This window comes from Alternaria rosae, assembly GCF_020736505.1.
Source record: "Alternaria rosae strain MPI-PUGE-AT-0040 chromosome Unknown BKA58scaffold_1, whole genome shotgun sequence".
NCBI classification, from domain to species: Eukaryota; Fungi; Ascomycota; class Dothideomycetes; order Pleosporales; family Pleosporaceae; genus Alternaria; species Alternaria rosae.
The window spans coordinates 4196304-4223464 of NW_025763570.1; the positions used below are offsets into that span (position 1 = coordinate 4196304).

Here is a 27161-nt window from a genome sequence, read left to right on the forward strand (position 1 = left end):
CTAGCCGTCTCAGGCACACGCGTTACTCATCCCCAGCCCTTGCCGCAGCCCTGCCGATCAATTGCAACACCAGTTTTCGAATATACCACCTATCATACCAGGCTTTCCAAACACTACCATGGCTTCCCAAGGTTATTGGCGCGCGCGCCACTCCTGTTTCGAAGTTTCAGCTACACTCAGATAGTACCAAGCTCGAAAGATTACTTACTCTCCAGCATGGATGCAAATCTCCACCACTGTACGAGTCCGGAACATTGTACATCAGAGCAGCATCGAGTGCTTGTCTCATTCGCGTAAACCTTCCGCTGAGCTGCACACATGACATTGCGCGATGTACGCAACAGCCAATTCGGTGCATCTAATTCCTTGTGCGTGTTGGTTACAGTTTAAGTGATCGTCCGGGGTGCGTCTTCCCCCCCGCAAAACAGCCGTTGGGCGCATCACACGACGGCATCTACTCGGGTTGATTCACTCCGCTGGTGCTTTCTTGGCTGCGTATTTCTCCGCCGCGATCATCTGTGCATATTGTTCCGCTGCCAAGGTACCAAGGTCAGCCATTTTGTTTCATCGGTTTTGCTATGGGGTCGATGAGATGTTTCGCACTGTGTTCTAGAACTAATCGATTGTAGTGCGAAAGTAATCATTAGTGATCTATGTAAATGCGCAAAAAAAGATGTCGTAGATACATTACCGAAATGCGCGATCCTATGGCGAAAACCACCTAGTGTACTGCTAGAGCATCCCTACTCAAATACGTCGCTCACGTACCTGGACTCCTTGACCTTTTCGAGCCATTCCAGAGCATCTTCCTCCGTCTTGCCGGGGAAAGTATCCATATAGATCTTCATACACACCTCAGCCGTGCTCTTGGCCAACTTGCTCGCACTACCACAGATGAACACCTTCGCGCCACCTTCCCCGAATAGTTCAGCTAGCTCCTTCCGCTCGTCCCACATGCGATCAGGCACGCGTTGCGCTTTCTGACCCTCAGGAGCGACTTTGGAGAAGCAGCCGCGTACGCTGACTACCCCGTCAGCCTCCCACTGCTTCAACTCCTCGGAGTAGATGAAGTCTTTTTCGAAGTGACGGCAGCCGAAGTAGAGGATCGCCGGTCCGACCTTCGCGTTGCGGGCATTCTTGATAGTCGCACGTTCCTGGATGAAGCCGCGCATTGGAGCGAGACCTGTACCTGCGCATACCATTATGATTGGTACAGTCGGATCGGTAGGCAGGTGGAAATTGATGTTCGTTGGACGCGGGAAGCAACGTATCTTCTCTCCTGGCTCTTGACGCGCTAGGTATGTGGATGCAACACCGTGGAAGCGGCGATTATCTCCACTCCATGCGGCCTCATCGTGAACGTCGTAGGTCAGAGAGACAATCAAACGCTGAGTGGTAGTTCCTTCGGGTGTTTGGATGAAGTCTACATTTGCAAGCGGCGAAGACGAGACGCTATATTGGCGGGGAGACAGCGGCTTCAGCGAGTCAAGATAAACTGCGAAGGGTAGCTGGCAATCCGGGTGGTCTTCGAGAACATCCAAAATGCTGTAGCGTTTGGGTATGACCCCGTTCTTGTATGTTTCATCGCTTGCTAAATCCATTAGCTTGGCCCTTTTGTTTTCTGGTGTGGCCTCGGCAAGAGTCTGTAGCTGCTTTTGCGAGATGGGCGTGCTTAGCTCCACACGTGTCATGAGCAAATCGAAGATTGAGGTTGGAGCTTCGGTTGCGATGAAAGTCTTGCTGGTGCCTGTGATGGCGATATTATCATCAGGCGATAGGTCGAAGCGCTTCATGACCCGCCTCACGTTGCAGATGCTGTTCGTCGGCAGGATGACCATGTAGTCGCCGGAGCGATACGATGTTCCCGGTGGTAGTTCGATCTCCATGTGCTTCTTGGTAAGACCAACTTCGCCGCCACCTAGGCTTTTGTTGACTTTCACTACACCGTAGCCGATGTCTTTGCCTCCGAGGTATGTAGCAAACTTTGGAGGCGTGATCTCAGCCTGTAACTGTCCCCCAAGTACCTCAGTAGTGGTACCGCTGGACTTGCGCAAATCGCTCCACATCTGCTCAGACCACCTTTCCCAAGGGCCCATTATGTCTCCCTTGACATTGACGAGACCAGTTTCTGTGAAGCGTTTAGCCCCCATCTTTTCAAACAACTCGTCGGTGAGTTTGGGAACACGGTGATAGGTATGGGTCCAGTCGCTATTTCCGACTCCAAAGACGGCATACTCAACTCCTTCAAGCAGCTTAGAGTTCGCATTGCTCTCAAGCCAAGCAGTGAACTTCTTCGCGTTGTCTGCTGGTTTTCCTTCGTATGAGGGCTCGATGATGACAATTGGCTGGTCTTTGGGGATGTGTTCAGTAGCTGAGTCGAGACTGGCAACGTTCGCCTTAAATCCGAATCGCGAGGCGTTTGTCTCCAGGTCTTCAGCATACGATTTGCACGTGCCAGCGTTCGATCCATAGAGTACGGTAATCGGCTTCGTATCTCTGGTAGGCAGAGTTGCTTCTTTGGCCTTGTCAGAGCCATTGTCATTGGCTTCCTTGGTAATGGCCGCACCGCCTCCAGTCCCACCTAGGCTAGCCATTGTGCGTCCAGGCCGTCGGCGTACCTTGATCTTGAGATCTTTTGGCTTCTGTGTAATGGTGACAGATACATCTAAAATGTAAGGTTAGCGCTGTCACACATAAGCGTAGCAACGGACGTACGGAGCTGGTAACTAGGGTCTGCGAGCTCGACTTGGAACTTCTGCAGGATGAGTGCGACAACCATGATCATTTCCTGCTCAGCGAATGTTCTGCCGATACAGGCGCGCATTCCGTCGCCAAACGCCTTCCATGAGTTTGGTGGAAGCTTTTCCCAACCACCGTCTAGGAAACGCTCGGGTCGGAACACGTCCGCGTCGTCGCCATATACTTTAGGGTCGTGATGGAGACCTTTGAGGTTCATCAAGATCATGTCTTTCGGTTGCACCTGGTATTTCCCCTTATGATCATTAGTATACCACTACTGTAGCCAAAAGATGAACTTACGGCGACTTTCGTAGGCTTCAGCGCATGCTTTCCATTGATCGCAATGGGACCGAGGAAACGCAACGCTTCGTAGATTGCGAACTTGATGTATTCAAGCTTTGGGATGTGTTTCAGCTCCAAAGGACCGTCTCCGAGAACGTCATCAACTTCTTGTTGAGCTTTCAGATACTTGTCTGGGTTTCTGAGTAAGTGGTAGAACAAGAATCCCAGAGTCCCGCTCGTAGTCTCGTGTCCAGCAACCAAAAAGGTCACCATATTGTATCGTACGGACTCTTTCGTCATCTTCTCTCCAGTCTCCTTGTCTACGCCCTCGAGCATGGGATTGAGTAGATCCTTGGCATCTGGCTGCGGATGAGCAATTCGGTCTGCGATGATTTGGTCGCATAGATCATGCATCTTCTTCACATTGTCCTGGCGATGGGACTCGGCGAAGACCCGAACTTTGTTCTCGATAGATGTGCGCGTAGCTCTTCGCCCAGACTCTACCAAGACCTCGACCATCTCGTTAATGAAAGGATGCGCGCGGTCACTATAGAAGTTGTTGAAACGGTAACCAAACGCGCACAGCCCGATCATATCAAAGGTCAATCTGGACACAGTCAGTAACGAGGGGCCAATTGGCTAGTAGTCGGATGATATTCACCTTGTGAAGTCATCGCTGCATTCTATCTCATGATCTGAACCGAAACGGTCCCACCGGAGCAACATCTGCGTCGAAATGTCCATCATGCCGTCGAACATTTTCCGGATACCCATTGGTCCAAAGACGGGCATTAGGAGCCGATGTGCGACACCCCAAGCCTAGAACATATGTTAGTACATCTATGATCACATCAAGTATGTCAAATGTACTTTTTCGCCGGGATACGCTGTGAACAGGCCATCTCCAGTCAAAGCTCGCACCTCGTCCAGAGTAGCATTGATGGGCTTTTCGAAGCGCTCACCGTCGCAGCAGTCGTTGATTGTATCGTATGATGACACAACGATGACCTTGCCGTCGCGTCCTGGGAACTGGAGCTGGTAGATTTCGCCATAGATATCCGCAAGGCGTTGGAAGGAGCCCGGAGCATCGTTCGGATCGATCTCAGCGAAGTTTCCCACGAACAGATGAGGGGGAGGCTGAGGAATAGGCAGAGAATCTGATGTATCGGAGGCCATCGTCGTGGTCTGTGTGGTGATGTGCAAGATCAGTAGGGTGGTGACAAGACCGGATGTTTGGTACCCAGCGAGGAGGAAACAGAAAAGAACTGGAGTTCAGCTGCTCATCCCCAGAGAGAGAGAGAGGAGCTGGGCTACATATACATGGGTAGCAACACAGCGCAGGAGATGTCAGCCTTGGGACGTCGGCCTCCCAGAACAGCCCTCGACCGAGCCTTGCCATTTCATGCTGCCTAGTTGCTGACTCCGCAGGGATACAGAGTCCTTTGGGGATGTATTTGCAGCCAATGGGGTCTGATTGGGCGTTACGCTGCTCATAGTCAGCGAGTTTGTGTTCAGCTCGGCTGTGCTAACCACGCGATAGGCTGCCACATTGTGATGCATGGGAGCACGACAGCATGCCAACGCTGCACCTCGTGCGAACTGGTGACCGAGAGATCTTGCGCAAAACTTAGCTGGATCAGAGTTCGCAGTAGCCTTTGCCTATCCAAAAACCGTCTACCGGACGGCCCGAGGCGCAAGGCCAACGACCCGTCCACCCTGCGCCACGCCGTAACACGCGCAACACCTGTTGTTGAGAGCACCAACGGCTCATCCGGCGTCCTGGAGATTCAAAACTCGGTGAGCTGTGCCTCTCTGAGTTATCACGGTTTAGTCAATGGGGTAGTAGACGAGGGATCATCGACGCAAACGCTGGTCGCTGGTTAGGGAACACGTCGATCGTCGCGTCTTTACGTGACGGTGCGCTCGTTGATCTCAGCAGCGTCACCACTTTCGTAACAGTACTCATACCGTGAGCTTTTGGTTGTCATGCAATATGCATGCTATGTAAATATGTTGCAAGGCTGGACGGCGGTGTTGTCCAGGATGCGCCATAGCTCGGCCGAGCGGGGCGCCACTGGCCGCTTGAGAGTATGAGGGAGCTCGTATCTCAGCGTTGTACCCAGTGTTCACGATAAGGACGGCGCATGAGTAGAGACGTACAACAAAGTCACAGCAGTAAGACTCTACATCAATGTTTCCATCAGCTAGAAGGTATGAACTACATGTAATGAGGCTGACAAGTATACACATGAACATCTCCTTCACCGATGTTTTCTGAACATAACCCGAGCCCTCTGGCCGTTGTACTATGAACTACGGTGACTTTCTATCATGACCTTTCGTGATCTAGGCAACCCTCGAAGACTCAAGACGCGAATGTCTTGGCCTCTTTCTCTTTCTTCCAACCAGCGATGGTGGAGTTGTCAAGGTGGATCTGGTTGTAGGTGCAGACATAGCTGCCACACCCGCCAGCGTGGCGCGTGTACTTGCTAGTTGCTTCGCCAATGACATAGTCGATCGAATCGCTAGCTTTGAGATCCAACATACCCCAGTGATTGAGGAAGCCAAGAGCAGAGTTGTACATGCTCTTCAATTTGAATCCCCTGGGAGCTTGGCCTTTTGAGAAACGGATGTAGATAGTGAGACGCTGAGTATTGGTGTGGAAAGTGAACTCCACATGGGGTTGTAGATTGGCGGTGCCGCGAAACAGCTTCAGCCAATTCTCGTTGGTGTTGGCGAGGAAAGCATTCAGTGCCTCGAGATACTGATAACTCCATTTCATTCGCCATAGTACCTCACCCCAAGTATCCTCGTGATCGCAATCTATACCGCATCCGCAATGGATGCTGTGTCCGCATTCGAAGCACATTATGTTGGGTTCATCGTCTTCAAGTACCCGACGGGAGATGAAGTTGACGGTAAGAGTTGGGCAGTGTGCGCGTAGGCGGGTCAAGAGGGCGATGTTTGTCAGAACGTCCTCCGTAGACTCCTCGTCATCGTCGCAATCTTCCTCGGATTCAGCGCCAATTTGACCGTGGTCCCAGGAAATAACCAAAAGCTTCGGGGCGTTCTGGTAATCTAGAACCTTGGGGTAGTATGTGACGATGAACTGAGCGACTGTTGAGAGTTCGATGCAGAAGCAAGATTGACGAAGCCAAATAGGCCGATACTCCGTCCGGGTTTGCTTGCAGACCTGGGTGAGCGCACGGTAGCGCAGAGTACTCAGTACATGCGGCACGATAGTACTGTCAGCTGCAGTCTTGGTGTTCTTGACCAGAAGCGGTGGTGTAGGGTCATCCCAATCCTCATAATCAACAAACATCTTTTCTTTGGCGTAGTAGTATATACGATTGCGGATCTCTGGGAAGGATTAGCCGACTAGGGTGGTATGTAAGCGAAGGAGGGACATACCAGCAGGCAGCTCGAGGAAATGGCAGCGATTGACTTTGGTATCGATCTTGGTCTTATCGCCAGGCTTCTTGTCGCCCTGCTTACTGCCGCTGCGCTTCTTAATGTTCTTTGTCTGGAAGACGTGACCTTTGCGTCTGTATATCGGTCAGCAAAGGTGTAGAACAATATATGGAGGTACGTACGCATTGGAAGACATGGCCGCTATGTAATCTGGAGCGCCCCAGAGAGGGGAGCGCAGTACTCAGAGTTGGTGTCAAGCGGGGTCGAGTAAACAACAAAAACAGGCTGCGAAATGTGCCTTTGTTAGTCGCGGAAAGAGCGCACGAGCGCAACGCGATTTCCCGTGACCGATGACGCAGTGTGCCTACACCCTCTTAGGTATGAGCGCAGATCTCTCGACAAACCCCAGTCTTCGTTCTTGTAACACAAATTCTAATCTAGAGGTGCTCTTCAAATTCTAGAAACCTATGCCAAATCCTTAACCCCTTTCGTCCACCTTGCTGCATCCTACTCAACTGCCAGTTTTATTGTAAGCAGATAAAAAGCCCTCCTCAGAATAGTCTCGACTAGGAGGTCTTTGCGGCCCGAACTTACTCATGAAGAGGTTTGTACCCCTGGGCGAATCGTACTGACGCTGCGAACACCAGGGTGCGAAAACTAAGGCGTGGGGACAGTGACTGACAGTGCTGCGTGTTTTCACTCCAAGTAGTTCTATGGTCAATACCATGCCCGGCGTCGTAGTGCGCAGCGACAATGCCTGCAGACAACAGGCGCCAGTGACTGCCTTGTCAGGCGTGGCAGTTTGCTTCCACCCCATACGACAAGCAGTCACACCGCTGTCACACAACACATCCTCTTCTCTCATAAACTCCTCACAAGCCCCCAAATATCCCACTGCAACTGGCGGTTTTGTCACTGAAAAGTGAACGTGGCGGTATGGCTTTGATCTCGACCTTCTCTTATTGGTCGGCTTGGCAGGTGAAGGCGACCACATACCGTGGGTGACAATAGAACAGACAATGGGCCATCCATACCAGCGACCCGCATTGTTTCTCCTTCACCAGGTAGTCTTACTCCTTATGGCGACAAATCTTTTTCAAATTCTGCTCCAAATTTACCACCGACCTCACTTCCCAACTACTCCAAACACCGACATCCAGTCCAAAAGATTACGGTCAGCTGTGAGCCGGATCTTCCAGTCTGACAACCGCGAAACTGCACGCATCAGCAAAGCATCTCAAGATGTTTGCGCAAGACTATGTCCCTTTCGCGCCAGACACAGCACCATCTACGGACGAGCGCAGTATCCCACAACCCGCCCATCTCGCGCGCAAGGCATCATCCGCCAGCAGTGCGTTCTTGCGAGAGCTTCTTGGGCCGGACATAGCTCTCTCGATCATGCCTCCCGGCTGCCGCACTATCGCTTTCTCGCAGTGGGGTGGCTTCACGGCAGCGCCCGAGCAGGTCACACCGACCGGAGAGCTGAAGGCCTCAGACCTGTACATGGATCGCGGGATGACATCCACCTTCAATCCTCCGACGTCCGAATTGTGTTTTCTGGGTGTGAATCAGCCAAAGCCGGATCCCAGATACAATGCGCAGCCCATTCCAGACCTTCGCAAGCGCAAGCGGAGCTTATCGACAAGCCTGGCGACTGTGAGTGAGCAAGTCGACCAGGGTGCCAGACCCAAGGTAAGGAAATTACTGTACAAACTGCGTGTAAAGTAAACGCTGACTTCGTATCTTCGCCTTTGCAGCCAACAACTTCGCCTGTCCGCTTCACCAGACAGACACTGAAGCGAGTAAACACGAGCTCCGAGCTTACGAGGTCGTTCGAGATGGTGTCCATCAAGGAAGAGAATAAACAGACGTTGGCCGAAAAGTTCGCGTTCGAGGGACTCATCTGTGAGGATCTTCCGTCCGCATTCGACTCCGACGACGAAGAAGAAGACCACGACATCCGACATGCTCGCTGATGGAAACATAAGAGCTCTTGGGCATTACCGCCTGCTTCACGATCAAGAGCTGTCGCAAAAGATGGTCTGGGGGTGGAATAGCATCCACGGAACAAAAGCTTATGAGCGCATCGCATGGGAGTTGATTTCGTTGCAACGCTGGTTTTATTGTCTACTGAAGCGGCACATGACTTGGACATACGGCTTGAAAGATGCGATGACAAAAGGAGTGCAAGATGAGGCACAACGGATGAAGATGTCTCGCTTGCCGCCTGGTCCGAGCTCTCTTTGGATTCGATGACAGCATCGATCATCAGCTCTAGCATAACTTTTGGCTTGTACATAGACACCCGCCACAACAATCAATTGCATATCACAACCATGGAACGAAGTCTATTGCAGTGCACTCGTGCATTATCAAGATGTATAACCAAAAACCCATGTCGTAATCTGCCCAAATGTAAACCCCCGGCGATGGCGTCCGCACGACAAGCACGCTGCCTGCACACGACACGCCCCGCCCTCCTCCAATCCAAACCTCCAAAAACGCGCGATCGCGGCCCTAAGAGCGACGAAGATACGCAGACCGATTTCAGCGCTCTCGATGTACTCCGAAATACCGTTGCGCCCGCTACATCCATCGATGCCTGCACAGGCGATGGCTTCGCGCTCAACAACCAGATGCGCATTAGCGGATGCGGCATTCTCTTGATAGGCGGAGAGGCATATAGATGGAAGCCCTGGCTACGCGAAGGCAGGAAAGAGGGCACCGTCGCTGAAGGAGGTACGGGCGATGATGCAATGACAGGCAAATTGCTGAACGCGAAGGGGCAATGGGAAGTGCAGGAGCAGGCTTGGGGCGTGTTGGAGTTATTATATCCGAAGCCTGGTACGTCTTCGGCTTTCTCTGTAAAGATGGGAAGATATGCGGACTGACAGCAATGCGGCAGATCTACTCATCATTGGCACCGGCCCCAGTACCGTTCCTCTTGCGCCCGCGGTTCGCAAATACCTCAACGACCAAGGCATACGACTAGAAGTTCAGGACACACGAAATGCAGCGGCACAGTTCAATCTGCTGGCGACAGAGAGGGGTGTGGGACAAGTTGCGGCGGCGCTCATACCCATCGGCTGGAGAGAAGGACGATGATGCTCGGACTAGCAAAAGGCATACAACTATTCCGTTGGTTCCGTCAGAGAACGTCACGCTGCGGTGCCTCATTGTCGTTTTGGAAGACCCTCTGGGAGCTGGCCTGGACAATCCGGCTGTGAACGACTCCAAGTCAATAATCCACCACCCAAACCATGGAGGGCAGTCTTGTTCCTAGACAAGCTATAGCAGGGCCGGCGACACGTCACAGTGCGACGACATGAGCGTGTAAGTCATCGATTCTATGTGACATGCCCGCTAAGTTAATCACATTCATTGTACTATTTGTATACATACATTTTATTGTTCTTAGATGACCCTGGAACCGACCTGTACATATAAGCCTTTCATGCCTTACCTTTACCACTCTCTTTTCCATGCTTCTCATGACTTTCGAAATCTGTTCCACGCGCTGCTCGCTTGTTCTGACTCCACCAGGCCCATTTGCTAGTCTGGCCGACGAGCAAACAAACGTTATCACAATCACAGCCGCGACTCCCTCCCCCAGACCGCTCCTTCCGACTTAACCCACCATGTGGCCCGACAATATCGCATAACTAGCAAGCTAATGTCACTTAAATACGTGGCCTGCACACTATCAACCCTCGTTTCCACTCTCCTCAGCCTATGCACTCGAAGCTGCGAACTAATGTTAGACGCTGATATGCACGGAATAAGGTGGGGTTTTGGTAGGCGCGTGGTAATGTCTGATGAAGAAGCAGCCATGGACGACACTACGCCACTACTCGGGTCGGAACGCTCTTACCGCAGCGAAGAGGCTGGAGGCGACTTTCCGCCAACCACGGATGGATATGATGCTTCCACCGCCACGTCTTCAACAAGACCACGTCCGGTGACTCCCGTCGTCGCAGATCTACCGGTTATTCCTAGCCCATCGCTACCGACAGCCATACACAGCTCGGGTTCCATACGGTCCACCCTCCAGTCGTTCAAGCTTGGCAAGTCATACCTCAATCGGTTCCTACCGCCTACGGAAGCGTCCTACCATATCGAGGACCCGGAAAACGAACACCCCACAGCGCAGATGGAGTCGGAAGTCCAATATGACGGCAAAAGCTTGATTAGCGAAATACTGTCACCCCTTCTCGACGACCTGAAAGAACTAAAGGCGTTGACACCGGAGAGCCTGCAGGACTACAATCAGAATCTCAACAACGAGACGCACGCTCAGGTTCTTAAGCAGAAGCTGCTACCGATAGGCCAGCTTATCGTGGACTGCCTGGAAACAGTTCCACTGAACCGCCGGGGTGCGTTGGAGGTAGCTATATGCCATCACATCGCCGATAATTACTGGCCGTTGCCTGTCAACTTCTTCACCCATCTGAAAATTCAGGAGAAATACCGCAATGCGCTCTTCAAGTTAGCGCAGCGCACACCTGCCGGAGCCATGGGGCCATATCTCGAAAAGGACTCTGAGCAGCCTCGAGCATCAGCTATCGAGCCTGATCCGCCCCATTCGTCGTTGGACCCGAAGGATCATTCGGATACGCCACCATTCCACAGATCGGCCGCTGAGCAGCCAAAATCATCAGTCGTTCAGGCTGCTCCGGGCTCTGGGGACTTCCTGGATCTAGACCTCTACGAGTTGAGTGCAGAGGCTGTGGAACAGGCAAATACGAGGAACTTGGACAGCGCATAGTACCCAATGGTCAAGTCTCACATTTTGCCTAGTCTTCCAAGGCTGGACCGAAAAATCCGGGAATGTCAAATGCCCATGTCACTCTTCAATCCTCAGTGTACGGGCTATTGGGACGCTTCTTTCGAGATCAACAACAACCAAGTTCATTGGAAGGTAGTAATACCCCATGTACGAACTGTATATGAGGCATTTACTGATTTCGTACACTCATCTTTAGGCCAAAACTGATACTAAAACCATCCTTTACAACTACATGCTGCCCCCCGATCATATGACCAGATGTGTCATACCATTGTTTGCGGCACGCGGCCTGCTGGCAGATCTTGAGATCCGCCTGGCCACGGATATGAGCCAAATGTATCAAGACGCTAGGGCGAACCTGAGTGCTGTGCTCGATTATGACATGCGTTGTTGCATCCTCTTTCTGAATCATAAACGGTCCGACCTCAAGCCATTCGAAGTATTGTGGTGCGCTGTAAGTGGGGTTCTGAAGTTGCACAAACCCGCGTTCGACAGATTCATCCAGGCACCTGCGAAGATTCGCCAAAGGGTCAAGCAAGACGGAATAACAGCGTTTCGAAAAATGATAAAAGATCCAGATTTCGACCACGTTGACCAACTCCTTTGGAACGCGATGAGGGTGCTTGAGATCTACACTAGACCGCTGGTCACGGGCGAACCGGCATTCCTCTGGATCGATTCCCCTCGTCTCGGGAACATTGACGTCATGTACGATTTAAGCCTAGATGGCGCGAAAGCTCGAAAGACTCTGTTCGATTACCTGGAAGAGAGGCATCCTGGTAGCGACTCGACGTGGCATAACCTCGTGCAAAATTACCACAGCCACGATGTAGTGAAGTTCCCTGAGTACGCTACTCGACCACGTTCAATCGAGAGCATCTTTACCTGGGTAGAGTTCTTCACGGAAGCTCGGCAGGGCGTTCTGCTGAAGACCATAGACTTCGTCGGATCAGACCCCATCAAAGGAGATGGACAAAAGAAGCCGAAAAAGAAGAACAAGTCAAGGAAGCGTAAAGGTGCCAAATCGGAGGAGCAGCCTGTTTTACTAGAGCAGTGTAACGAGCACCCTGCGTCTCATGAACAACATTCACAGAAGGAGGGAACGACATCTCAAGAGGAGCCTTCAAATAAGGTGCAGCCTACAACCCAAGAACAGCACACATCTCTAGAGCAAGTTGTACCCCAGGAGCCTACACCTCGGGTAGTTACGCCCCTTCAAACGCTGGAGGAGTCGTCTGAACAGAACGAGCAGAAGCAAAAGAGGAAGGAGAAGAAGCAGAAAGACAAGGTAAAGAAATCCGAAGCTACTAGGCAGGCAATCTCCGCCACGGTGAAGGAGCCTCCGTCATCGGTCGTCGCGAAGGACGATAGCGATGGTGACAGTGTCACTGGAAATACCGACAAGGATAGCGAAGGTGCCATCGGCAACAATCATAATCGTGCTGGCAACGTTGTTATCGGCAACGGGTATGACCTTGATGGCCACATGTCTGCAGCTGATTCGGTTCCTAGCGATGAAGCGCCTACAAATCAAAAGACAGTTCAAGAGCATCCAAACAACAGGTACGAAGTTTTGAAGGCCAAGCCGCCGGAACCCGCTGGGAATTCAGCAGGAAAGCTAGCATCCCATGTCGATAGTGAAGATGATATGAAGAAGGCTATGGAGGAGAGTCTTTTGAATGACCCGGATAGCTGGTCAAAGGTGCAAGGGCGCGCGAAACTGCGACCAAAGCAGAAGCAGAAACAGCACACCGACGATCGCAAGAGTATCCAAGATGCATACAGACAGAAGGGCTATGCATCTGCTGCTACGAATGTACAACCGGCTAGGGCAAGAGCTGAAGCGAAATCGGCAAAGGTATGGGCGGAGTATGCCAGATCTCAACCAACGGGATTGTCTGCTTTAATGCCAGGTGAGGGCAGCTCCAAACCAATCAAAGAACAAAATAGCACCGCTCGCTGGCAGCCTAAATCCTGGTCAGCGCTTTTCAATCCTGCGGAGAACGACACAGGGCGCAATTCCCCTCAAGAAGCCACCCTTTCTACGAATGCTGTAGATATGCAACCGCGTACCGCGATGGCCACCGAGAACCGTGAGTCCATTCAGGAGAGTGCGCAATCTGCGAGCCCTCATGCTCTCGCGCAATCAGAACCACCCGTAGAGCAAGAGGAACCCAATGACTTAAAGCCGTCCAAGGCTGTTGCGGGCGCAGGATCGACTCCAACGTCAGGCACAGAGATCAGCGGTCCCATCAAGGAGACCGTACTGCCTGTGGACCCTCAGACTATTACGCAATCAGAACGTCCGGTATATAAGGGGAAAGCCAAGGACTTCGCGCTATGTGAAGATGCTGCTGGTGCGAGATCAACTCCCGCGGCCAGCTCGGCCTTCGCGAAGAACCAAGGCTCCACCGAGGAGATCGCACAACCTGCAGGCTCTCACTCCTTTGCGCAAACAAGATCACCAATGGATGCAGAGGCTCCCGAACATCACCACAGTCATGAGGACAGCTCGCGATCACCTGCGAGCCCTCACGTTCCTGCGCCATTGCAGCGACCGGTGAGTGAAGAGGAGCCCAAGGACTACTCCGGCCATGAGGAACACGCAGAATCACTGGCAGAAGATGATATCTCGAGCCAGCCATCGACCGGGGTCGACTCGGCCATGTCGCATGTAGAGCAGTGGCTTGCAACCAGATATGCGGCTGCCTTCGACGGGCTCACGCAAGCGGAGATAGAGAATGCGCACTGGCGACCTGAGCAGTCAGCAGCGATTTAGATGCAGGAATCACTGAAGGCTTTTCGCAATTACTGGGACGAAAGAGGGTAATGAAGGGTGGTAACAGGAAGGTGGAGGAGCATGATAGAATGGTCGCGCCAATCTTTGACCGGCACTTCCTGCACGTGGCGCAGTTATGGCAACGTCACATAGAGGGCTTAGAGGTATCGAATTGACATCTCAACCCAAACATTCATTCTTCCGGATGTGCGTCGTATATCGTATCGTCGTAGCGCCGGATCTAGTGTAACGGGCGGGCGATGCAGGGGTTTCAAGGTACGCGAAGTGGATACCCGCATCTCGTTCCTGAGTGCACAGCCTCCGTCTCGTAGGGCTATCCGCGTATTCGTCTCAGAGTGGGTCACTACATGGGTCTGCGCGCTTTTGGGTGCTGCTTGCGATGGCCTCAATTGTATAAGGAGGAATCATGTCTTTGCTGATGGATACTACAAGCCACACATTCATTCCGTTCGTCTTCTCCAGCCGTTTTGTAACACATACTTCTAGTTCTTTTCTTAACATTCGTTTCATAGTAACTGCTCTTTTCCTGCCAACGGGCCTGGCTTCTCCCTACCGCTATCAACCTTTCTTGGGCATCTTTAGCAATACTTCACCCCGAAGCATCACAATGGCAGGCGACACATCAGCAGGCGCAGACGCCAAACCGGGTCTTTTTCCATACAAACCAAGCGAAATTGGTGCCATACTCTTCGCCGGTCTCTTTGGCTTAAGCACACTCTACCACTTCTTCCAAATGATCCGGGGCCGCGCCTGGTTCTACACAGCCTTTGTAATCGGATCAATAAGTACATCACCCCTTGCCTCTTCCCTCTCACAGCACACCACACTAACACTCTCCCATTAGTGATGACAATTGGCTACGCCGCCCGCTACCTCTCCGCGCAATCCCCCTCAGAACTGATGCCATACATCATGCAATCCCTCTTCATCATCCTCCCGCCCTCTCTCTACGCCGCAACAATCTACATGATCTACGGCCGCCTCGTCATCTTCGTAAACGCCGAACACGCTTCCATCATTCGGCCTACGCTGGTAACCAAGATATTTGTCTGCGGCGACGTTGTTGCGTTTTTCATGCAGGCTGGTGGTGGCGGCATGATGGCGCAGGCTGATATGGCGGATATGGGACAGAAGATTATGCTGTTGGGGCTGTTTGTGCAGTTGGCGTTTTTTGGGTTCTTTGTCGTGGTCAGTGTTATCTTTTATTTCAGGATGAGGAGTGCGCCTGAGAGGTACACGGTGCCAAAGTATGGGAAGTATGCGTGGCCGGCTTTGGTAAGTCGATTTCCCGTCTTCTTTCTTCTTCTTCTTCGACGACGACGAACGATATACTAATTTTGTGCCAGTACAAACTCCTTGCCATCGCGGCCGTTGTCATCATCGCTCGCTGCGTCTTCCGTGTTATCGAATTTGGACAGGGTCATAGCGGGTACCTGGCTTCGCATGAGGTGTACATGTATGTTTTCGATACGCTGCCCATGTTCTTGGTGCAGGTCTTGTTCCACTTTGTCCGTGCGGACGACGTTTTTGGAACGAATCACCGGGCCGCGAAGAAGTTGGATAGTGAGATTATCGGACTTTATGAGAGGGCTTGAAAGAGCTCTTGTTGTCTTATTGTACTTTGAAAGATGTTACGGGGGTTCATGACGCATTTGGGTTTGGCATATCATGATTTCGGCGTTTAGTTGTCTCGCGGTTCTGACGACCTTGCCTATGTGAAATTCGCAGTGATCATTTAATAGAAACCAGTGCGTGCATCTTCAGATTGTTATTGTGGTGTTTGGGGGAAGTCGCTGGGACCGAAGGATTCGTTGGCCGATTGAGCCGAGGTTCACAGATCGGGTTAGCATCAACCTGTTTCGGTCCATAGCTCCATCGTATTTCGTTCTTCGTTTCTCGTTTGCATTGCTGCCGTCCGCAGAGCCTCTCTACTACTTTTTCTTCGTATACCGTACGAAGCTTTTGATGCAATTGGCCAATCCCAATGGCTCTGAAAAGAAAAGCGCACTCAAAATCGCGAACGGGCTGTGCCACTTGCAAACGCCGCCGGATCAAGGTACGAAGCATCTCGCACTACAACCTCCCTTCTGACGCGCGATAGTGCGACGAAGCAAAGCCGCGATGTTCGCATTGCGTAAGGCATGAAGTTGCCTGTGCATACCCAGAATCAATTCCTGTGCGAGCAAAAAGTTCAACTGAACACGCGTCTTCTCGTGCTCAAACACCGGCAACTCCGAACGCATTGCAGCTAGCTTCCCCCCAGAACGACCCTTTCGCAGCGAGCACACCATGTTCAGAAACCAAGGTCATCCCCTCATTTTCTTTGAAAGATATGTCCCTATTGCATCACTGGACAATGGCCACAAGTCTTTCTATACTACCCGGTGTGCCGGCGGTCACCCAGCTGTGGCAGGTGGTCTTCCCAGAAATAGCATACAAACATGCATATATGATGCACTGCATCATCAGTCTCTCCGCTTTACACGTCGCGTATCTCAATCCTGAAGACAGACGCGCAAACCTTCATATCGCAGCTCATCACCATACGGTCGCTCTGAGCGGGTTTAGAGCAGATATTGACACAATTGGCCCGCACAACGCTGAAGCAATCTTTGCTACTTCAACGCTTATGTTCTTCTATGCTTTCTGTACCTTTTCCAAGCTTTCAGATGCCAACGCGAACAAACAGCAAGATAACGACAGCGCCAGCGATAGCCTATCAGCACGGACATCGCGTATCCTGGGTGCAGAATGGATACCTCTTGTACGCGGTATTCAGACTGTCATAAGCCCTATCTATGGATATCTTAGAGAGGGCCCTTTACGTTCAACGCTTTATCTAAAGGACTGGGATATTGTGGATCCCGACATGCAGCCGGGACCGGATGATCAGCACGTGGTGCGCATCAAGCAGACGTGGGCTGACGATGGAAACAAGGCGATATACGATGAGACGCTATATTTGTTGAGGAAGATGAGTGCGTGGGTTGTTCACTTTCGGAAAACTTGGGAAGATCAACAGGAGGAATGGGGATATAACGGTCGTTGGTCTGCTGTAAGTTGCTGAACCTCGCTCTCCAGAACCATTTGAAACTCTTACTGACATACAACTTTTTCCGCTCTTGATACAGCCGTTCGTTTGGTTATCCTTAGTACCGAAAGAATACCTCAAGCTGCAGCAACAACGGCAGCCATTAGCTTTACTCATCTTTGCTTACTTTGGCGCACTGCTAGAACAGCTTCACACAGGTTGGTGGACGGCAGGTTGCGGTACGAGCATCGTAGGTGTAGTAGATGACTGCCTAGGATCCTACTGGGCCGAATGGATGGAATGGCCAAAACAAGTGGTCAATCAACAGCAACAGCGGCAAAGCTCCGAGAACCAAGGCACCGTCGTCCCATAAGTAGATCGAGAGATGCGCTCTCAAGCCACGATACCCAACGCCTCATAAACTGTTGCAATATACGCCGACGTCCTCGAATTGCCCATGCCACCCTTGCCGTTCTCATTCGTCTGCCCCAATCCCGCTGCATCCATCTTGTTCATAACATATCCGAATGTCATCCTCCTGTCCGCGTCAGCGATGACCCGGCTTCCGCCCCACCCGCCCCAGGTCGCCGCCCGTCCCGGTGGCAGATCAGCCATTATGCTACCTTCAGCTGGCAACCCAAATCCCAGCCCCAGACGGACCTTCATCGGAATAACGAGATCCTTCTCGCCCTCTTGCTCAGTCGAAAAGATTCGATCGAGAGTTTTGGCAGAGAGGAAAGAAGGGTTCTCCAAGGAGATGACGGAGAGGAGGCGAACGAGAGCGCGGGCATTGCTGTATCCGTTTGCCGCACCAACGACTGAACCCCTCCAGACTGGTTGATTGGCCCAGTCAGCGTCCATGCCAGGGTTTTTCCCCATGGACTTGAACATGAGGCTATTTGTATCCAAGGCAATGCCCTCCATATTCTCTTGTGCTTGTGGTGGGGGAATGATATCGGCGACCCTGTGCCATTCTTTCTCCGGAACACCAAGTTGGAAGTCCGCCGTGAGTGGACGAGCGAGTTCCTCAGCAATGAATTGCTGCATCGGCTTCCCGGTTACACGACGGATTAATTCGCCGATCAGATGGCCCATTGTGAGCCCGTGGTAGCCGCTCGCTGTACCAGGTTCCCACCACGGCGCCTGCTGCTCCAGCAACTTCGTACTTTTCTCAACATCGCACACATCCTCAATCGTAACGGCCTCCTCCCAACCACTCACTCCACTTGCATGCGAAAGAAAGTGTCGAACTTCCACACCTTCCTTCCCATTCGCAGCGAATTCGGGCCAGTATTTGCACACCTTCTCATTCGGATCCAGAAGACCACGGTCGATGCACACAAGAGCTGCCAGGGCGCAGATAGTCTTGCTAGACGACCAAACGCATGTTATGGTGTCTTTCTCCCATGGCCGCGTTCGAGCTTCATCTGCATAGCCGCCCCAGAGGTCGACGACTTCTTTTCCGTCGAGGTTGACGGAGATGGAGGCGCCGAGCTCTTCTCCCGAGTCGAGGTAGGATTGGAATACGGATTTGACTTTGGCGAAGCGCGGGTCGCAGGTCCCTTGTACTTTGACCATGATGATGAGAGGGGGAGTGAGTTGGCTTGGCTGGTATTTTGTGACGTAGTTGTATTATGGTGATGTCAGCTGTGAAGTCGCAATATGAGTTTACTTGTAGATCAGATGCTGGAACTGTAAATGATGGATTCGTGCAACCAGACGAGCAGTACTTGTATTTTCTAGATTTCATAATGGCATCGTCTCCTCAACCTGACGGGGATGCACCACTCGGTCCGCCGTACAGCGTATAGCCATCGGCTGCGGGACGTTTGTGTTCCGGCTCCAGAACGCGGGATAACGAGCATGACAAGAATAGGCAGACTCAGTGTGAAAGCACACAAGTTACGGCGCGGCACTCCATCTATGCGTAGATTAGAGTTGCCGTATCCTGATGCCGTTGTAGTCGGACAACTCCTCGGCCGGCGCCAATAGCTTCTTGGCAGCATTCCGTTGTTCCTTGTGCGGCGGCTTCGGTGGTATTCCACTACCCAGGTATTCTCCGCAGATGCACAAGTTGCGGAAGCGGAGACGAAGTTCTCCCGCAAACTTGTATTGAGGGAGTTAAAACCCAGTTTGATGAATGATTGCATGTCGAGAGTCGAACTTTGATTGAGCGCAAAAAAAAACTGATTACTCATGGCATGCACTTCATCTTCTGATACGAGAACACCCGGTTGTTTCTACGTCACACACAACGACTGTTCTCTTACACTAGATACCACATGTTACTTTCCAGTCCAGATGCTATGAGTGCGTCCCCGGGTCGTGGGATCCCCATACGCCTCAACACCATCACGCCATGCCGTCTCCACTCATTTCCATCTCTCAATTTTACTTGAGGAACTTACTAACAAGCCCCTTTCCACCCTTGATCAAATTTTTGACCTCCCTCTTGATATCATCCGTCGAGTTCCCGCCCTGGTGTCCCGGCTGCATGAATCCTCCACCCGCACCCCCCTCCCCACCACAATGGCCCTGACCACCACAAGTGCCACCAGGACAACCTTGGATGAAATGCTCGACTTCGCCGCAACATCTTCCACACTCGCCCGAGCCCATAAACGGACCTCCTTGACCCCATCCCACGCGCATGATGCGGGCTTTACGACCCTCCCATCCAGTCTTGGCATCGGTGGCATGGAAGCAGCCCCAGACTTCTGGGCCGCCGGGTCCGTTGACCAGGACAAAGTTGCCGTGGCCTGGGCCATAGGGTGGAGAGTCGTCGCGAGCGGCTTTGAGAAGGGGCTTGTTAGATTTGGCCCACGAGTGGGGGTCGAGCGGGTGACCACCGGTGTAGTACAGGATGTTCATTTTGTACTCGTGTGTCCAGCTTCCCGCGCAACTGTACACAAGACCCATCCAGCGGCCGTCTGGTGAGCAGAGGAACTGTGGACCCTCGTTTATGCCGCTGGTACCGGAGAACTCGAATTGCAGGTCTGGGGTGCTGATGCGGATCGGGCGGCCTGTACATTCTGTCGGTGAGACCATTTCGATGATGAAGATTTCTTGACGCGACTCGTCGGCGTGGGTACCGAGGGGCCAGCCCGAGTAGACGAAGAGCATGGAGCCGCCCAGTGTGACGACTGTACCGTCGATTGCCCATTGCTCTTCGGGAAGACCGCCTAGTCGACCAAAGAAATTCCATTTACTCGGCTCCAGAGGGTCTTCTTCTGAGGGTGGTCCTGCGAGGACGAACATGCGATGCGACTTGTTGCCATGCTTGGGGTCGTCAGCCGCAAAGTACACATACCAGCGACCGTGGATGGAATGCAGTTCAGGTGCCCACAGATCGGCGGAGTAGGGCTGGTCTGGTGGAGGACGCCAGATCACGTTCTTCTTGCACTTCTTCTCAAAGTCGAAGAGTGAGTCTGCGGACCAGATCTCGATGTGGCCGCCGCAGGTGAAAGTCATATAGTACGTGCCTTTGTCCCATAGTACGTACGGATCCGCACAACTGCTGCTCGTGATGGTGAGGATTGTGTCGTGGTACTGCGGTCTTTGTGCAGGCCATGCTGGCTGCAGTTGCTGCGCCATTGTGTCGTGGTCCTTCCCTTTCGCTCCTATCTCAGACTTCAGCGGCTAGCGAGAGTTTCGTTTGGAAAGACCTCAGAATCTGTGAGGTACTTCGGATACCGTCCCAGACGGAGTGAAGGTACTGGCTACTCTAGCAATTCTAGATCGTTGACTACACTATCAGTGGTGGCTGTGCCCATGTGATCTCTGCTCCAAGGCGCACGCGCGTAACAGCTGTATGGTGACGTCATCGCGCGCACTCGTTTGCTTGGTTCAGTACGACGTAGCCGGACTGCTTCACCTTAAGCAGGCGCGTATGGGGACGGACCGAAAGGGTGTGGATGTGTGATGCGGAAAATTTGGCAATTATTGCCGAGGTGGAAACAAGGTCCAATGTGGCAGTGGAGAGGGGGAAGGTGCAAGCCACATGCCTGACTGCCGCGTTTCTGCATGCACTACCAGTATCGAAAGACATTGAGCATCCCCAACTGTGTTGTGATTTTACTGTTACCTAAAGGTTCTTTCTAGCCCGGCTACATTACTATACAGCAGCCCGTCCATAATCATAGTACCTCATAGCCATAATAATCCGATTATCCAAGGTGGCTGAAGCGCATGCTCGAAAATCATGCCCACATCAAAGCCCGGCAGAAGCCCATGTGCCCGTTGCCGCCATAATAAACAATAATAATATTTCCTGTAAAGAGTCTAAATCTTTACGTGCTCTGTAATCCTGCCCTTGAGTCGAAGACGGGATATTTAGCATCGCCAACGACTGTAGCCAAGAAAGCAGGGACCGGCGAATCTCGTGAGGCTTTGTGAAGGCAAAGCATCGTAAACGCCGTGCCAGATCCAAAAGGGTTCGAAACGGCAAGATAGGGCCCAATAAATGAATCGCGTGAAAGGTATATAGTGTGGCATTATACGTTGAATCAGTGTGCGTTGATGTTACACACTATAGCTCTATCTTGAGCGTCTGGTCGACTGTGAGTTCGCCAGACTCGATGCGGTCTACGCGAAGTACGAGCTCCTGTATCATCATCAGCATGTTTAGAATTCCTCTTACTATTGTAATGCTTACCTTGAGAGCTCTAGCGGTCTTGAATGCAAGTGGCGGAATTCTGTCGCGACCTCCACCCTTGATGTCGATAGCAAGCATACTTTGTCTGCATTCATCGAGCACCTCCACTACGGGAAGCGCGTGCTTCTTCAACGCAGGGTTTGAGAGCTGGTTTACAGCATCGTAGGTCTTGTTGCCGGTGTCGTCGACTGCCTGCGAGATGTCCTGGATGTATTCGTAGATTTGCTGCTCGTCACCGGGCGTAGAATCGGGGTTCGAGCGGATGAGATTTACAAGCGGCTGTATGCTTTGGACGAGGAGTGCTGTCTGATCTTCAAGGTAGTTCTGCCAACGTTAGTAGGGATTGACTACTGGTATTGGTTGGAATGTACCTTGAAGTCGAGCATACCGCCATCGCCTGCGCCATTAGTACCGTTCATGGCACCGCTCTGTCCGTCGTACCCGCTGTAGGGAGAGCTGTAGGTGCTATACCTTGTGGTATCACTGCTGCCGCCTTTGCTGCTGCGACTGCGCTGGTGACCGTATGCCGAGGTTGCACCACTGCTGTTGGTATTGTCATTGGTGTTGCTCGGCGAGTACGCACTGTAGTTGTTGTACCCAGCCGGCTTTAGTGGCATCGGCCTATCAGCATCCTCATCATCTGCCTCAAGCTCATCTTCTGGTGTAGGTCGCACTTTGACGTGTTTGACCAGCTCGACAACAGCTGTTGACAAGTGACTAGCTGCAGCGTCCAAAAGACTGACTGGTGACAGGCCGCCAGATGCTGTGTGGTTCTTGGTTGCAGTGATGAGGTTGTTAGCCGTGGCGCTGACGCGAGATTTGAGCTTTGCTTGCTGCTTCTCAGGGCTTGCAAAGAGGTCGCCGCTCACACTGCTGGTGGGAGACTGGACTTGTGACAGAGAAGTGCTGTCAATGTCGCCCGTAATGGCTCGTACACACTTGACGACATGGCGCATACTTTCGAGAGTCTGTTCTGAGTTTGCTCTTCTCGCCGTCTGCAGCAGCTCATCAATGCTCAGCTGGAACTTGGTGATGTGAACATCCTTGACCAATCCGTCTGGCGTTGTAAAGGCGGCATCGCGGGAGATGTTGGTTTGGTTCAGGGACATGAGCTGTTGTAAGCCCATAGAAGATGCCTTGAGGTTTCGCAGTTGTGTCTTTGCCTTCGCATATCTCGATTTCCAGTCTTTAAGCTCCGCCTCGAGTGATGACACTTGATGCGCCATTTGCTCTTCCTTTTCGGCCGCGGCATCGCTGCGGGCAGAAAGTTCTTTCATTTCTTGCAGGAACATGGCTGCGTCTCTTCGTACTTCTTCAGCTACCTGCTGTTGTTCGCTCAACTCCCGTTCAAGCTCTTCACATCGTTGTCTCCATTCACCGTCTCCATTGTCATACGCTTGCTGAGGTGGTCGAGACTGCAAATCTGCGATCTGGGCACGGAGACTGCTCTCGGCGTTTTCGTTTTCGTTCCGCAATTTGTCTATCTCGGAACGAAGTGAAGAGTTGAGATTCTCAGCCTGTTCGACCTTTTCTTCAAGCGAATTCCGAAGTTGGTCCCACTCCGCACGCTCGGAAGCCGAGGCACCGTCGCGTGTTCTGTCGGTATCTTGAAGTCGCTGCAGTTCGTCGTCCTTGTTGCGTATGGTGGTTTCCAACGAGCCAATCTTGTCCTGCAACTCAGCCACTTGGTTTTGCAGATCTGCGGTCATCTTTTCCTGTGCCATGCTCATACTCTTCGCGCTCTTGTTCGTCTGCCGCCTGGCAGCAGCGCCTTCCAGATTGAACGCGTCGTCATCATCTGCCCCGCTATCATCGTCATCTTCGACCAGGGTTCCTTTGTTCGGCACAATGGTGTTTGACTGGAACGTCTTCGGCAGTGGCCGCCCGAACGAGCCACCTGACCCATTAGAACCGGGCCGCAGTCCGCCTGGTGGACCTGGGGGCCCTCCTTGGGGTCCGCCCATGGGTCCACCCATTGGAGGCCCTCGATAGCCTGGCCCTGGCGGAGGTCGTCCGCCCATGCTGTTCGGTGTGCCACCTCTACTCGGAGGCCCTCTGTTACTTATGCGACTCGCGATGCTGCCGTTGGGGCTCGAGGATCGTGGGGGAATGTCGCCGCCGGTGAAGCGCGGGAATCTGCGCTCGAGTTCGTAGAAGACATCGGTCGCGAGTTGACGGAAGCGCTCGAGAGGCAGCGTGGAGAGCTTTTGTCTCGCCTGATTACGTTTTGGGTGGAAGTTGTTCTTGGGTAGGAGGTATTTGGGGGTGTCGTTGCCAGGCGCACCCGGCCCTCCCCGCTTACGGTCCTGCTCTCTGCGTATCGACTCATCATATACGTCGGTGCTGAGCTCCTGGAACTGCACAGCAGATAGGCGGGTCAGCTTGTCCTTGGCCCTGCTCGGGCGCGGGTTGCCCTTCTCGTCATTGAGATACGGCCCCAAATACGCCTTGAGCACTCTAAAATGTTCCGACATGGTCTCTTCTAGCGCCTGCATTTTCCTAGGGTCTATCATGGGCCGCGTGTTTTCACTGATGCTGGAGGCGTACAGGCCTGTACCGTCGCTGGATCGGCCTACTGAGCTGGGCGGCGAGGGGTTGCCATTGCCGGTGCCAGGGCGCATACCATTGAGCATGCCGCCATCGGGGTTGCTGGGCCCGTATGTGTTGGGAGGGATGGTCGGCGAGTATGGATTGTCGCCGCCAATGTTCCGGTAGCCGTTGATGGGCGACCACTCTTGGCTGTCGGTGGAGAGTGGCGACAGGGCGCCATTGCGGGTGTTCATGGCATTCATCGTGGTTGCGTCGCGTTTCACCCCGCGGGTTGCCGCTGTCACAGGGATCGTATCCGTATCGGGGCGTGTTAGTGGGCTTCAGATGGGAGCGAAGGTTTGCAAAAGCAGAGAGCGTGGCGGGCGGCGAGGGCTGCTGGTGAAACTCTAGGCGTGGTAGGAGTCGACGGGCGTTCGGCAATGTTCCAAAATGCGATGCGGTGAAGGAGCGAATGCAAACAAAGCAGCGCAGCACGTCAGCCAGCCAAGGGAGTGGAATGCACGCCAGCGGTCTAGTCAAAGAGGCCGAGGTGCGGTGCAAGAGAGCGACAACCAGAATATTACTACGAGTATGCAGGAACCCAGCAGCCGGGGCCATTGACACTTATGAGGCTGCCCGCTGCTGTTGTCCAATGTCGGTGATGCTGCCCCTTTCGCGCGGCCTTGGCTGGCGCATTTAGGCGCTAACTAGCAGCCAGGCGGGCGACCATGGCAAGGGCACTCGACATTGAAGCCGTTCGACGCTCCCCGTGGTGTTTATAGCGAGACCTGGTAATAGTGACTGTCACACTCAGTCTGCCCTGGGTGTCCTGTTTGCCAGTCCAGTGACGGGCAGCGGTACCATGAATGCTCGTGGTAGAGGTCCGCGTTTTACGACGAGATTGCCATGGCCATCCCGGCCGTCGGGTCTGGCCCGGCGATCATGGGCCAACACTGTGGAGACTGAACTAATTTCGTGCAGCGAGTACGCAAATTGATGGGGTATAGAACAGTCTATCATACACAGACTACAGTGTGAAAATAGACATATGATGCCACGCGTCTCGCTGGTGGCTGTTCCCAGTCGACGCCTCTCCCGCTCGCTATAGAGCAAGTGCACCCTTGCCAAGCTACAGCACGTGCGCATCTGCAGTCACGTGTCAACCGCCGACCCTCGATCTACTCCGAACCGTCCCTAACGTGCTCTCTTGATCTTCGAAGGCGCTTGGTTTCTGCATTCAGGACAGAGCCAATCTCCCAATGGCTCTTCCTTGATGCCCACACATTCCCAGTGGAACCACTGATACCGACAGTTGTCGTTATCGCAGGCCACCATATCGCCGAAGCTAACGCGCTGGCATGTGCAGTACTTGGTGTCATCCGACTCGTCCTCCTCAGCATCGCCGCCTCCCATGCCTGACATGTCCTCGTCTTCGGTGCCCGCTTCACTTGCCACGCTCTCATCGTCCGCCGTCGTCGATGGCGATGCTCGTGACCCACCCTTGCGGCGTTTCTTGTTGACCCCAGACTTGGCGGTAAGGGCCGCCTTGCGCAGCGGTTGCTGTGGTTTCGCCTTTTTTACTGTGAGTGCGTTCTTCTGCGGCCGGGGTCCTACGCTGCCTGCGCGCGATCCAGGTGTGGACGGTTTTGGGGTCCCGGGCCCTATAGACCCTTGCCGGCCCAGGTTTGAAGATGCTGCAGGGAGAGGGCCAATGCTTCCTGTCGGTCGGCGACGCTTGCTGTCGCTTCCTGCCGAGAGTTCACGCTCCTGTCGCGCGTTCGCCTGTATGGCACTCTGCTGGTTTGTGAGTCGTTGCTGGTTCAACAGCGCCTGTGTTTGCATGCTCTGCAGCGATGGATTCATCCTCGAGTTTAACCCCACATTCGTCGCATTAGTAAGTCGTGCGATGGCAGCGGCCTGGGCAAGGTTTGGAGCACCACCGCCGTTGCCAGACACAGGGAGCAGCGGTGTGTTGGATCCTGTATTCGACTGCGACGCTGGTGGCACCAAGTTTCCTGGAGAGTTTCTCAAAAGCGAAGGCATCTCCGGGTCAGTAGGTATTGAGCCATCGTTTTGTAGGTCTCGCAATTTGATATCGAGTCGCTTTACGTGACGGTCGAGCTGGTATTGTAAGTAGATGTAATAGAAATCGTTACTAGTGACGCACCAGCGCGGCAGCCTTGTCGACAAGCCCTATCTTCTCCTCTTGCAGAATTTGAGCCTTCTCGTAGTTTGCCATGATGGTTTTCGAATACCCTGCCTCTTTTGGATTCTCAACGAGGCTGCCATTCAGTTTGATGAACTTCTGTATACTACCATCGCGCTGTTGTATGCCAGAGCGCAGTTCCTGGATCTGATTGTCTTTGGCCTGCACTTCTTCGTATAGATGCGTAATCTCTGCTGGAAGGTTTGCAACTGCCACTTGTTAGTTGCGAAATCGTGCAACATGTCCGAATCAAATTTACCATCATGTATGAACTGTTCGAGCACTGTTGCCGCATCCTCTGCGATGGCCATGTTGAGATGCCAGGTACGCCGTATGGCTAGCCGTATCGACGCGTGTGGCGATGTTCGTGTCGAGGTGTGCCGCGCGCAGCCAGGACGCGGATAATGGCAACCTCGGAATAGCGGGCAAGAAGATCAGGCGTTGTGTGCCTCGTTGCACTTGCGACTTTGATGGAAATCGATGAGGGCTGATGGCTTTACAAGTGAAGGAGCCGTGTCGCGATGAAGGAAATGACGCAGCGCAAAACTCTTCCCTAGACTCTCACTTTACCCACGCACGGATTGCAGTCACTTGAGTTTTGCCTGTATCTCGACCTGATTATCTCGTGAGTTTAGCTGTTGCGACAGACTAACGGAGTCGTGTTGTAACGCGTCGGGCATGCAGGAACAGCCGCTGACAAAGAGGCTAGATTACGTGTTCGGC

The 27161-nt window shown here is 52.9% G+C and overlaps 12 protein-coding genes across 12 annotated transcripts; 6 read left to right on the forward strand and 6 right to left on the reverse strand.

The window, feature by feature from the left end:
• Nucleotides 1–405: 405 nt before the first annotated feature.
• BKA58DRAFT_464804 (bifunctional P-450/NADPH-P450 reductase) lies at nucleotides 406–4375 on the reverse strand. The gene is made up of 5 exons (XM_046174936.1): nucleotides 3892–4375; nucleotides 3683–3840; nucleotides 3040–3628; nucleotides 2716–2992; nucleotides 406–2665 (listed from the first exon to the last, which is right to left on the reverse strand). Exons 1-5 carry the CDS (start codon nucleotides 4195–4197, stop codon nucleotides 744–746), a joined length of 3252 nt encoding a protein of 1083 aa, XP_046031787.1. The 5' UTR covers nucleotides 4198–4375; the 3' UTR covers nucleotides 406–743.
• An 836-nt stretch (nucleotides 4376–5211) lies between these two features.
• On the reverse strand, nucleotides 5212–7039 carry BKA58DRAFT_26772 (uncharacterized protein). Its single transcript, XM_046166791.1, has 3 exons — nucleotides 6615–7039; nucleotides 6433–6566; nucleotides 5212–6381 (listed from the first exon to the last, which is right to left on the reverse strand). Exons 1-3 carry the CDS (start codon nucleotides 6626–6628, stop codon nucleotides 5387–5389), a joined length of 1143 nt encoding a protein of 380 aa, XP_046031788.1. The 5' UTR covers nucleotides 6629–7039; the 3' UTR covers nucleotides 5212–5386.
• Nucleotides 7040–7550: 511 nt separating this feature from the next.
• On the forward strand, nucleotides 7551–8546 carry BKA58DRAFT_26779 (uncharacterized protein). Its single transcript, XM_046166792.1, has 2 exons — nucleotides 7551–8124; nucleotides 8190–8546. Exons 1-2 carry the CDS (start codon nucleotides 7675–7677, stop codon nucleotides 8406–8408), a joined length of 669 nt encoding a protein of 222 aa, XP_046031789.1. The 5' UTR covers nucleotides 7551–7674; the 3' UTR covers nucleotides 8409–8546.
• A 222-nt stretch (nucleotides 8547–8768) lies between these two features.
• Nucleotides 8769–9537, forward strand: BKA58DRAFT_306273 (uncharacterized protein; the record flags this gene model as incomplete). Its single annotated transcript, XM_046167105.1, has 2 exons — nucleotides 8769–9276; nucleotides 9338–9537. The coding sequence occupies 2 exons, from the start codon at nucleotides 8769–8771 to the stop codon at nucleotides 9535–9537; spliced, it is 708 nt and encodes a 235-aa protein (XP_046031790.1).
• Nucleotides 9538–10263: 726 nt separating this feature from the next.
• On the forward strand, nucleotides 10264–11385 carry BKA58DRAFT_374111 (uncharacterized protein). Its single transcript, XM_046169291.1, has one exon. It carries the CDS (start codon nucleotides 10583–10585, stop codon nucleotides 11195–11197), a length of 615 nt encoding a protein of 204 aa, XP_046031791.1. The 5' UTR covers nucleotides 10264–10582; the 3' UTR covers nucleotides 11198–11385.
• On the forward strand, nucleotides 10734–14211 carry BKA58DRAFT_26722 (uncharacterized protein). Its single transcript, XM_046166789.1, has 2 exons — nucleotides 10734–11350; nucleotides 11415–14211. Exons 1-2 carry the CDS (start codon nucleotides 11204–11206, stop codon nucleotides 13995–13997), a joined length of 2730 nt encoding a protein of 909 aa, XP_046031792.1. The 5' UTR covers nucleotides 10734–11203; the 3' UTR covers nucleotides 13998–14211.
• Nucleotides 14212–14654: 443 nt separating this feature from the next.
• Nucleotides 14655–15787, forward strand: BKA58DRAFT_374114 (RTA-like protein). Its single transcript, XM_046169292.1, has 3 exons — nucleotides 14655–14803; nucleotides 14863–15293; nucleotides 15365–15787. The coding sequence occupies exons 1-3, from the start codon at nucleotides 14752–14754 to the stop codon at nucleotides 15611–15613; spliced, it is 732 nt and encodes a 243-aa protein (XP_046031793.1). The 5' UTR covers nucleotides 14655–14751; the 3' UTR covers nucleotides 15614–15787.
• Nucleotides 15788–16374: 587 nt separating this feature from the next.
• Nucleotides 16375–17422, forward strand: BKA58DRAFT_434667 (uncharacterized protein; the record flags this gene model as incomplete). Its single annotated transcript, XM_046173282.1, has 2 exons — nucleotides 16375–17073; nucleotides 17150–17422. The coding sequence occupies 2 exons, from the start codon at nucleotides 16375–16377 to the stop codon at nucleotides 17420–17422; spliced, it is 972 nt and encodes a 323-aa protein (XP_046031794.1).
• Nucleotides 17265–18708, reverse strand: BKA58DRAFT_26846 (beta-lactamase). Its single transcript, XM_046166793.1, has one exon. It carries the CDS (start codon nucleotides 18625–18627, stop codon nucleotides 17443–17445), a length of 1185 nt encoding a protein of 394 aa, XP_046031795.1. The 5' UTR covers nucleotides 18628–18708; the 3' UTR covers nucleotides 17265–17442.
• A 488-nt stretch (nucleotides 18709–19196) lies between these two features.
• BKA58DRAFT_374117 (glycosyl hydrolase) lies at nucleotides 19197–20892 on the reverse strand. Its single transcript, XM_046169293.1, has one exon. It carries the CDS (start codon nucleotides 20641–20643, stop codon nucleotides 19441–19443), a length of 1203 nt encoding a protein of 400 aa, XP_046031796.1. The 5' UTR covers nucleotides 20644–20892; the 3' UTR covers nucleotides 19197–19440.
• A 445-nt stretch (nucleotides 20893–21337) lies between these two features.
• On the reverse strand, nucleotides 21338–24588 carry BKA58DRAFT_26859 (uncharacterized protein). The gene is made up of 3 exons (XM_046166794.1): nucleotides 22075–24588; nucleotides 21704–22027; nucleotides 21338–21652 (listed from the first exon to the last, which is right to left on the reverse strand). The coding sequence occupies exons 1-3, from the start codon at nucleotides 24493–24495 to the stop codon at nucleotides 21578–21580; spliced, it is 2820 nt and encodes a 939-aa protein (XP_046031797.1). The 5' UTR covers nucleotides 24496–24588; the 3' UTR covers nucleotides 21338–21577.
• Nucleotides 24589–25206: 618 nt separating this feature from the next.
• Nucleotides 25207–27108, reverse strand: BKA58DRAFT_374121 (inhibitor of growth proteins N-terminal histone-binding-domain-containing protein). The gene is made up of 3 exons (XM_046169294.1): nucleotides 26698–27108; nucleotides 26400–26647; nucleotides 25207–26353 (listed from the first exon to the last, which is right to left on the reverse strand). Exons 1-3 carry the CDS (start codon nucleotides 26747–26749, stop codon nucleotides 25427–25429), a joined length of 1227 nt encoding a protein of 408 aa, XP_046031798.1. The 5' UTR covers nucleotides 26750–27108; the 3' UTR covers nucleotides 25207–25426.
• Nucleotides 27109–27161: the final 53 nt, after the last annotated feature.

What these genes read in the sequence shown, in the direction of transcription:
- BKA58DRAFT_464804 (XM_046174936.1), bottom strand. Translation starts at nt 4,197, where the DNA reads ATGGCCTCCGATACATCAGATTCTCTGCCTATTCCTCAGCCTCCCCCT. An exon ending in CAGCGTATCCCGGCGAAAAA is followed by an intron (nt 3,841 to 3,891) that starts GTACATTTGACA and finishes CATATGTTCTAG; the next exon opens with GCTTGGGGTGTCGCACATCG. An exon ending in TGCAGCGATGACTTCACAAG is followed by an intron (nt 3,629 to 3,682) that starts GTGAATATCATC and finishes GACTGTGTCCAG; the next exon opens with ATTGACCTTTGATATGATCG.
- BKA58DRAFT_26772 (XM_046166791.1), bottom strand. An exon ending in TTTCCTCGAGCTGCCTGCTG is followed by an intron (nt 6,382 to 6,432) that starts GTATGTCCCTCC and finishes AATCCTTCCCAG; the next exon opens with AGATCCGCAATCGTATATAC.
- BKA58DRAFT_26779 (XM_046166792.1), top strand. Translation starts at nt 7,675, where the DNA reads ATGTTTGCGCAAGACTATGTCCCTTTCGCGCCAGACACAGCACCATCT. An exon ending in ACCAGGGTGCCAGACCCAAG is followed by an intron (nt 8,125 to 8,189) that starts GTAAGGAAATTA and finishes TCGCCTTTGCAG; the next exon opens with CCAACAACTTCGCCTGTCCG.
- BKA58DRAFT_374111 (XM_046169291.1), top strand. Translation starts at nt 10,583, where the DNA reads ATGGAGTCGGAAGTCCAATATGACGGCAAAAGCTTGATTAGCGAAATA.
- BKA58DRAFT_26722 (XM_046166789.1), top strand. Translation starts at nt 11,204, where the DNA reads ATGGTCAAGTCTCACATTTTGCCTAGTCTTCCAAGGCTGGACCGAAAA. An exon ending in ACAACCAAGTTCATTGGAAG is followed by an intron (nt 11,351 to 11,414) that starts GTAGTAATACCC and finishes ACTCATCTTTAG; the next exon opens with GCCAAAACTGATACTAAAAC.
- BKA58DRAFT_374114 (XM_046169292.1), top strand. Translation starts at nt 14,752, where the DNA reads ATGATCCGGGGCCGCGCCTGGTTCTACACAGCCTTTGTAATCGGATCA. An exon ending in CTTTGTAATCGGATCAATAA is followed by an intron (nt 14,804 to 14,862) that starts GTACATCACCCC and finishes CTCTCCCATTAG; the next exon opens with TGATGACAATTGGCTACGCC. An exon ending in AGTATGCGTGGCCGGCTTTG is followed by an intron (nt 15,294 to 15,364) that starts GTAAGTCGATTT and finishes ATTTTGTGCCAG; the next exon opens with TACAAACTCCTTGCCATCGC.
- BKA58DRAFT_26846 (XM_046166793.1), bottom strand. Translation starts at nt 18,627, where the DNA reads ATGGTCAAAGTACAAGGGACCTGCGACCCGCGCTTCGCCAAAGTCAAA.
- BKA58DRAFT_374117 (XM_046169293.1), bottom strand. Translation starts at nt 20,643, where the DNA reads ATGGCGCAGCAACTGCAGCCAGCATGGCCTGCACAAAGACCGCAGTAC.
- BKA58DRAFT_26859 (XM_046166794.1), bottom strand. Translation starts at nt 24,495, where the DNA reads ATGAATGCCATGAACACCCGCAATGGCGCCCTGTCGCCACTCTCCACC. An exon ending in GCGGTATGCTCGACTTCAAG is followed by an intron (nt 22,028 to 22,074) that starts GTACATTCCAAC and finishes TAACGTTGGCAG; the next exon opens with AACTACCTTGAAGATCAGAC. An exon ending in AGACCGCTAGAGCTCTCAAG is followed by an intron (nt 21,653 to 21,703) that starts GTAAGCATTACA and finishes ATGATGATACAG; the next exon opens with GAGCTCGTACTTCGCGTAGA.
- BKA58DRAFT_374121 (XM_046169294.1), bottom strand. Translation starts at nt 26,749, where the DNA reads ATGGCCATCGCAGAGGATGCGGCAACAGTGCTCGAACAGTTCATACAT. An exon ending in CGAACAGTTCATACATGATG is followed by an intron (nt 26,648 to 26,697) that starts GTAAATTTGATT and finishes AACAAGTGGCAG; the next exon opens with TTGCAAACCTTCCAGCAGAG. An exon ending in TCGACAAGGCTGCCGCGCTG is followed by an intron (nt 26,354 to 26,399) that starts GTGCGTCACTAG and finishes TTACAATACCAG; the next exon opens with CTCGACCGTCACGTAAAGCG.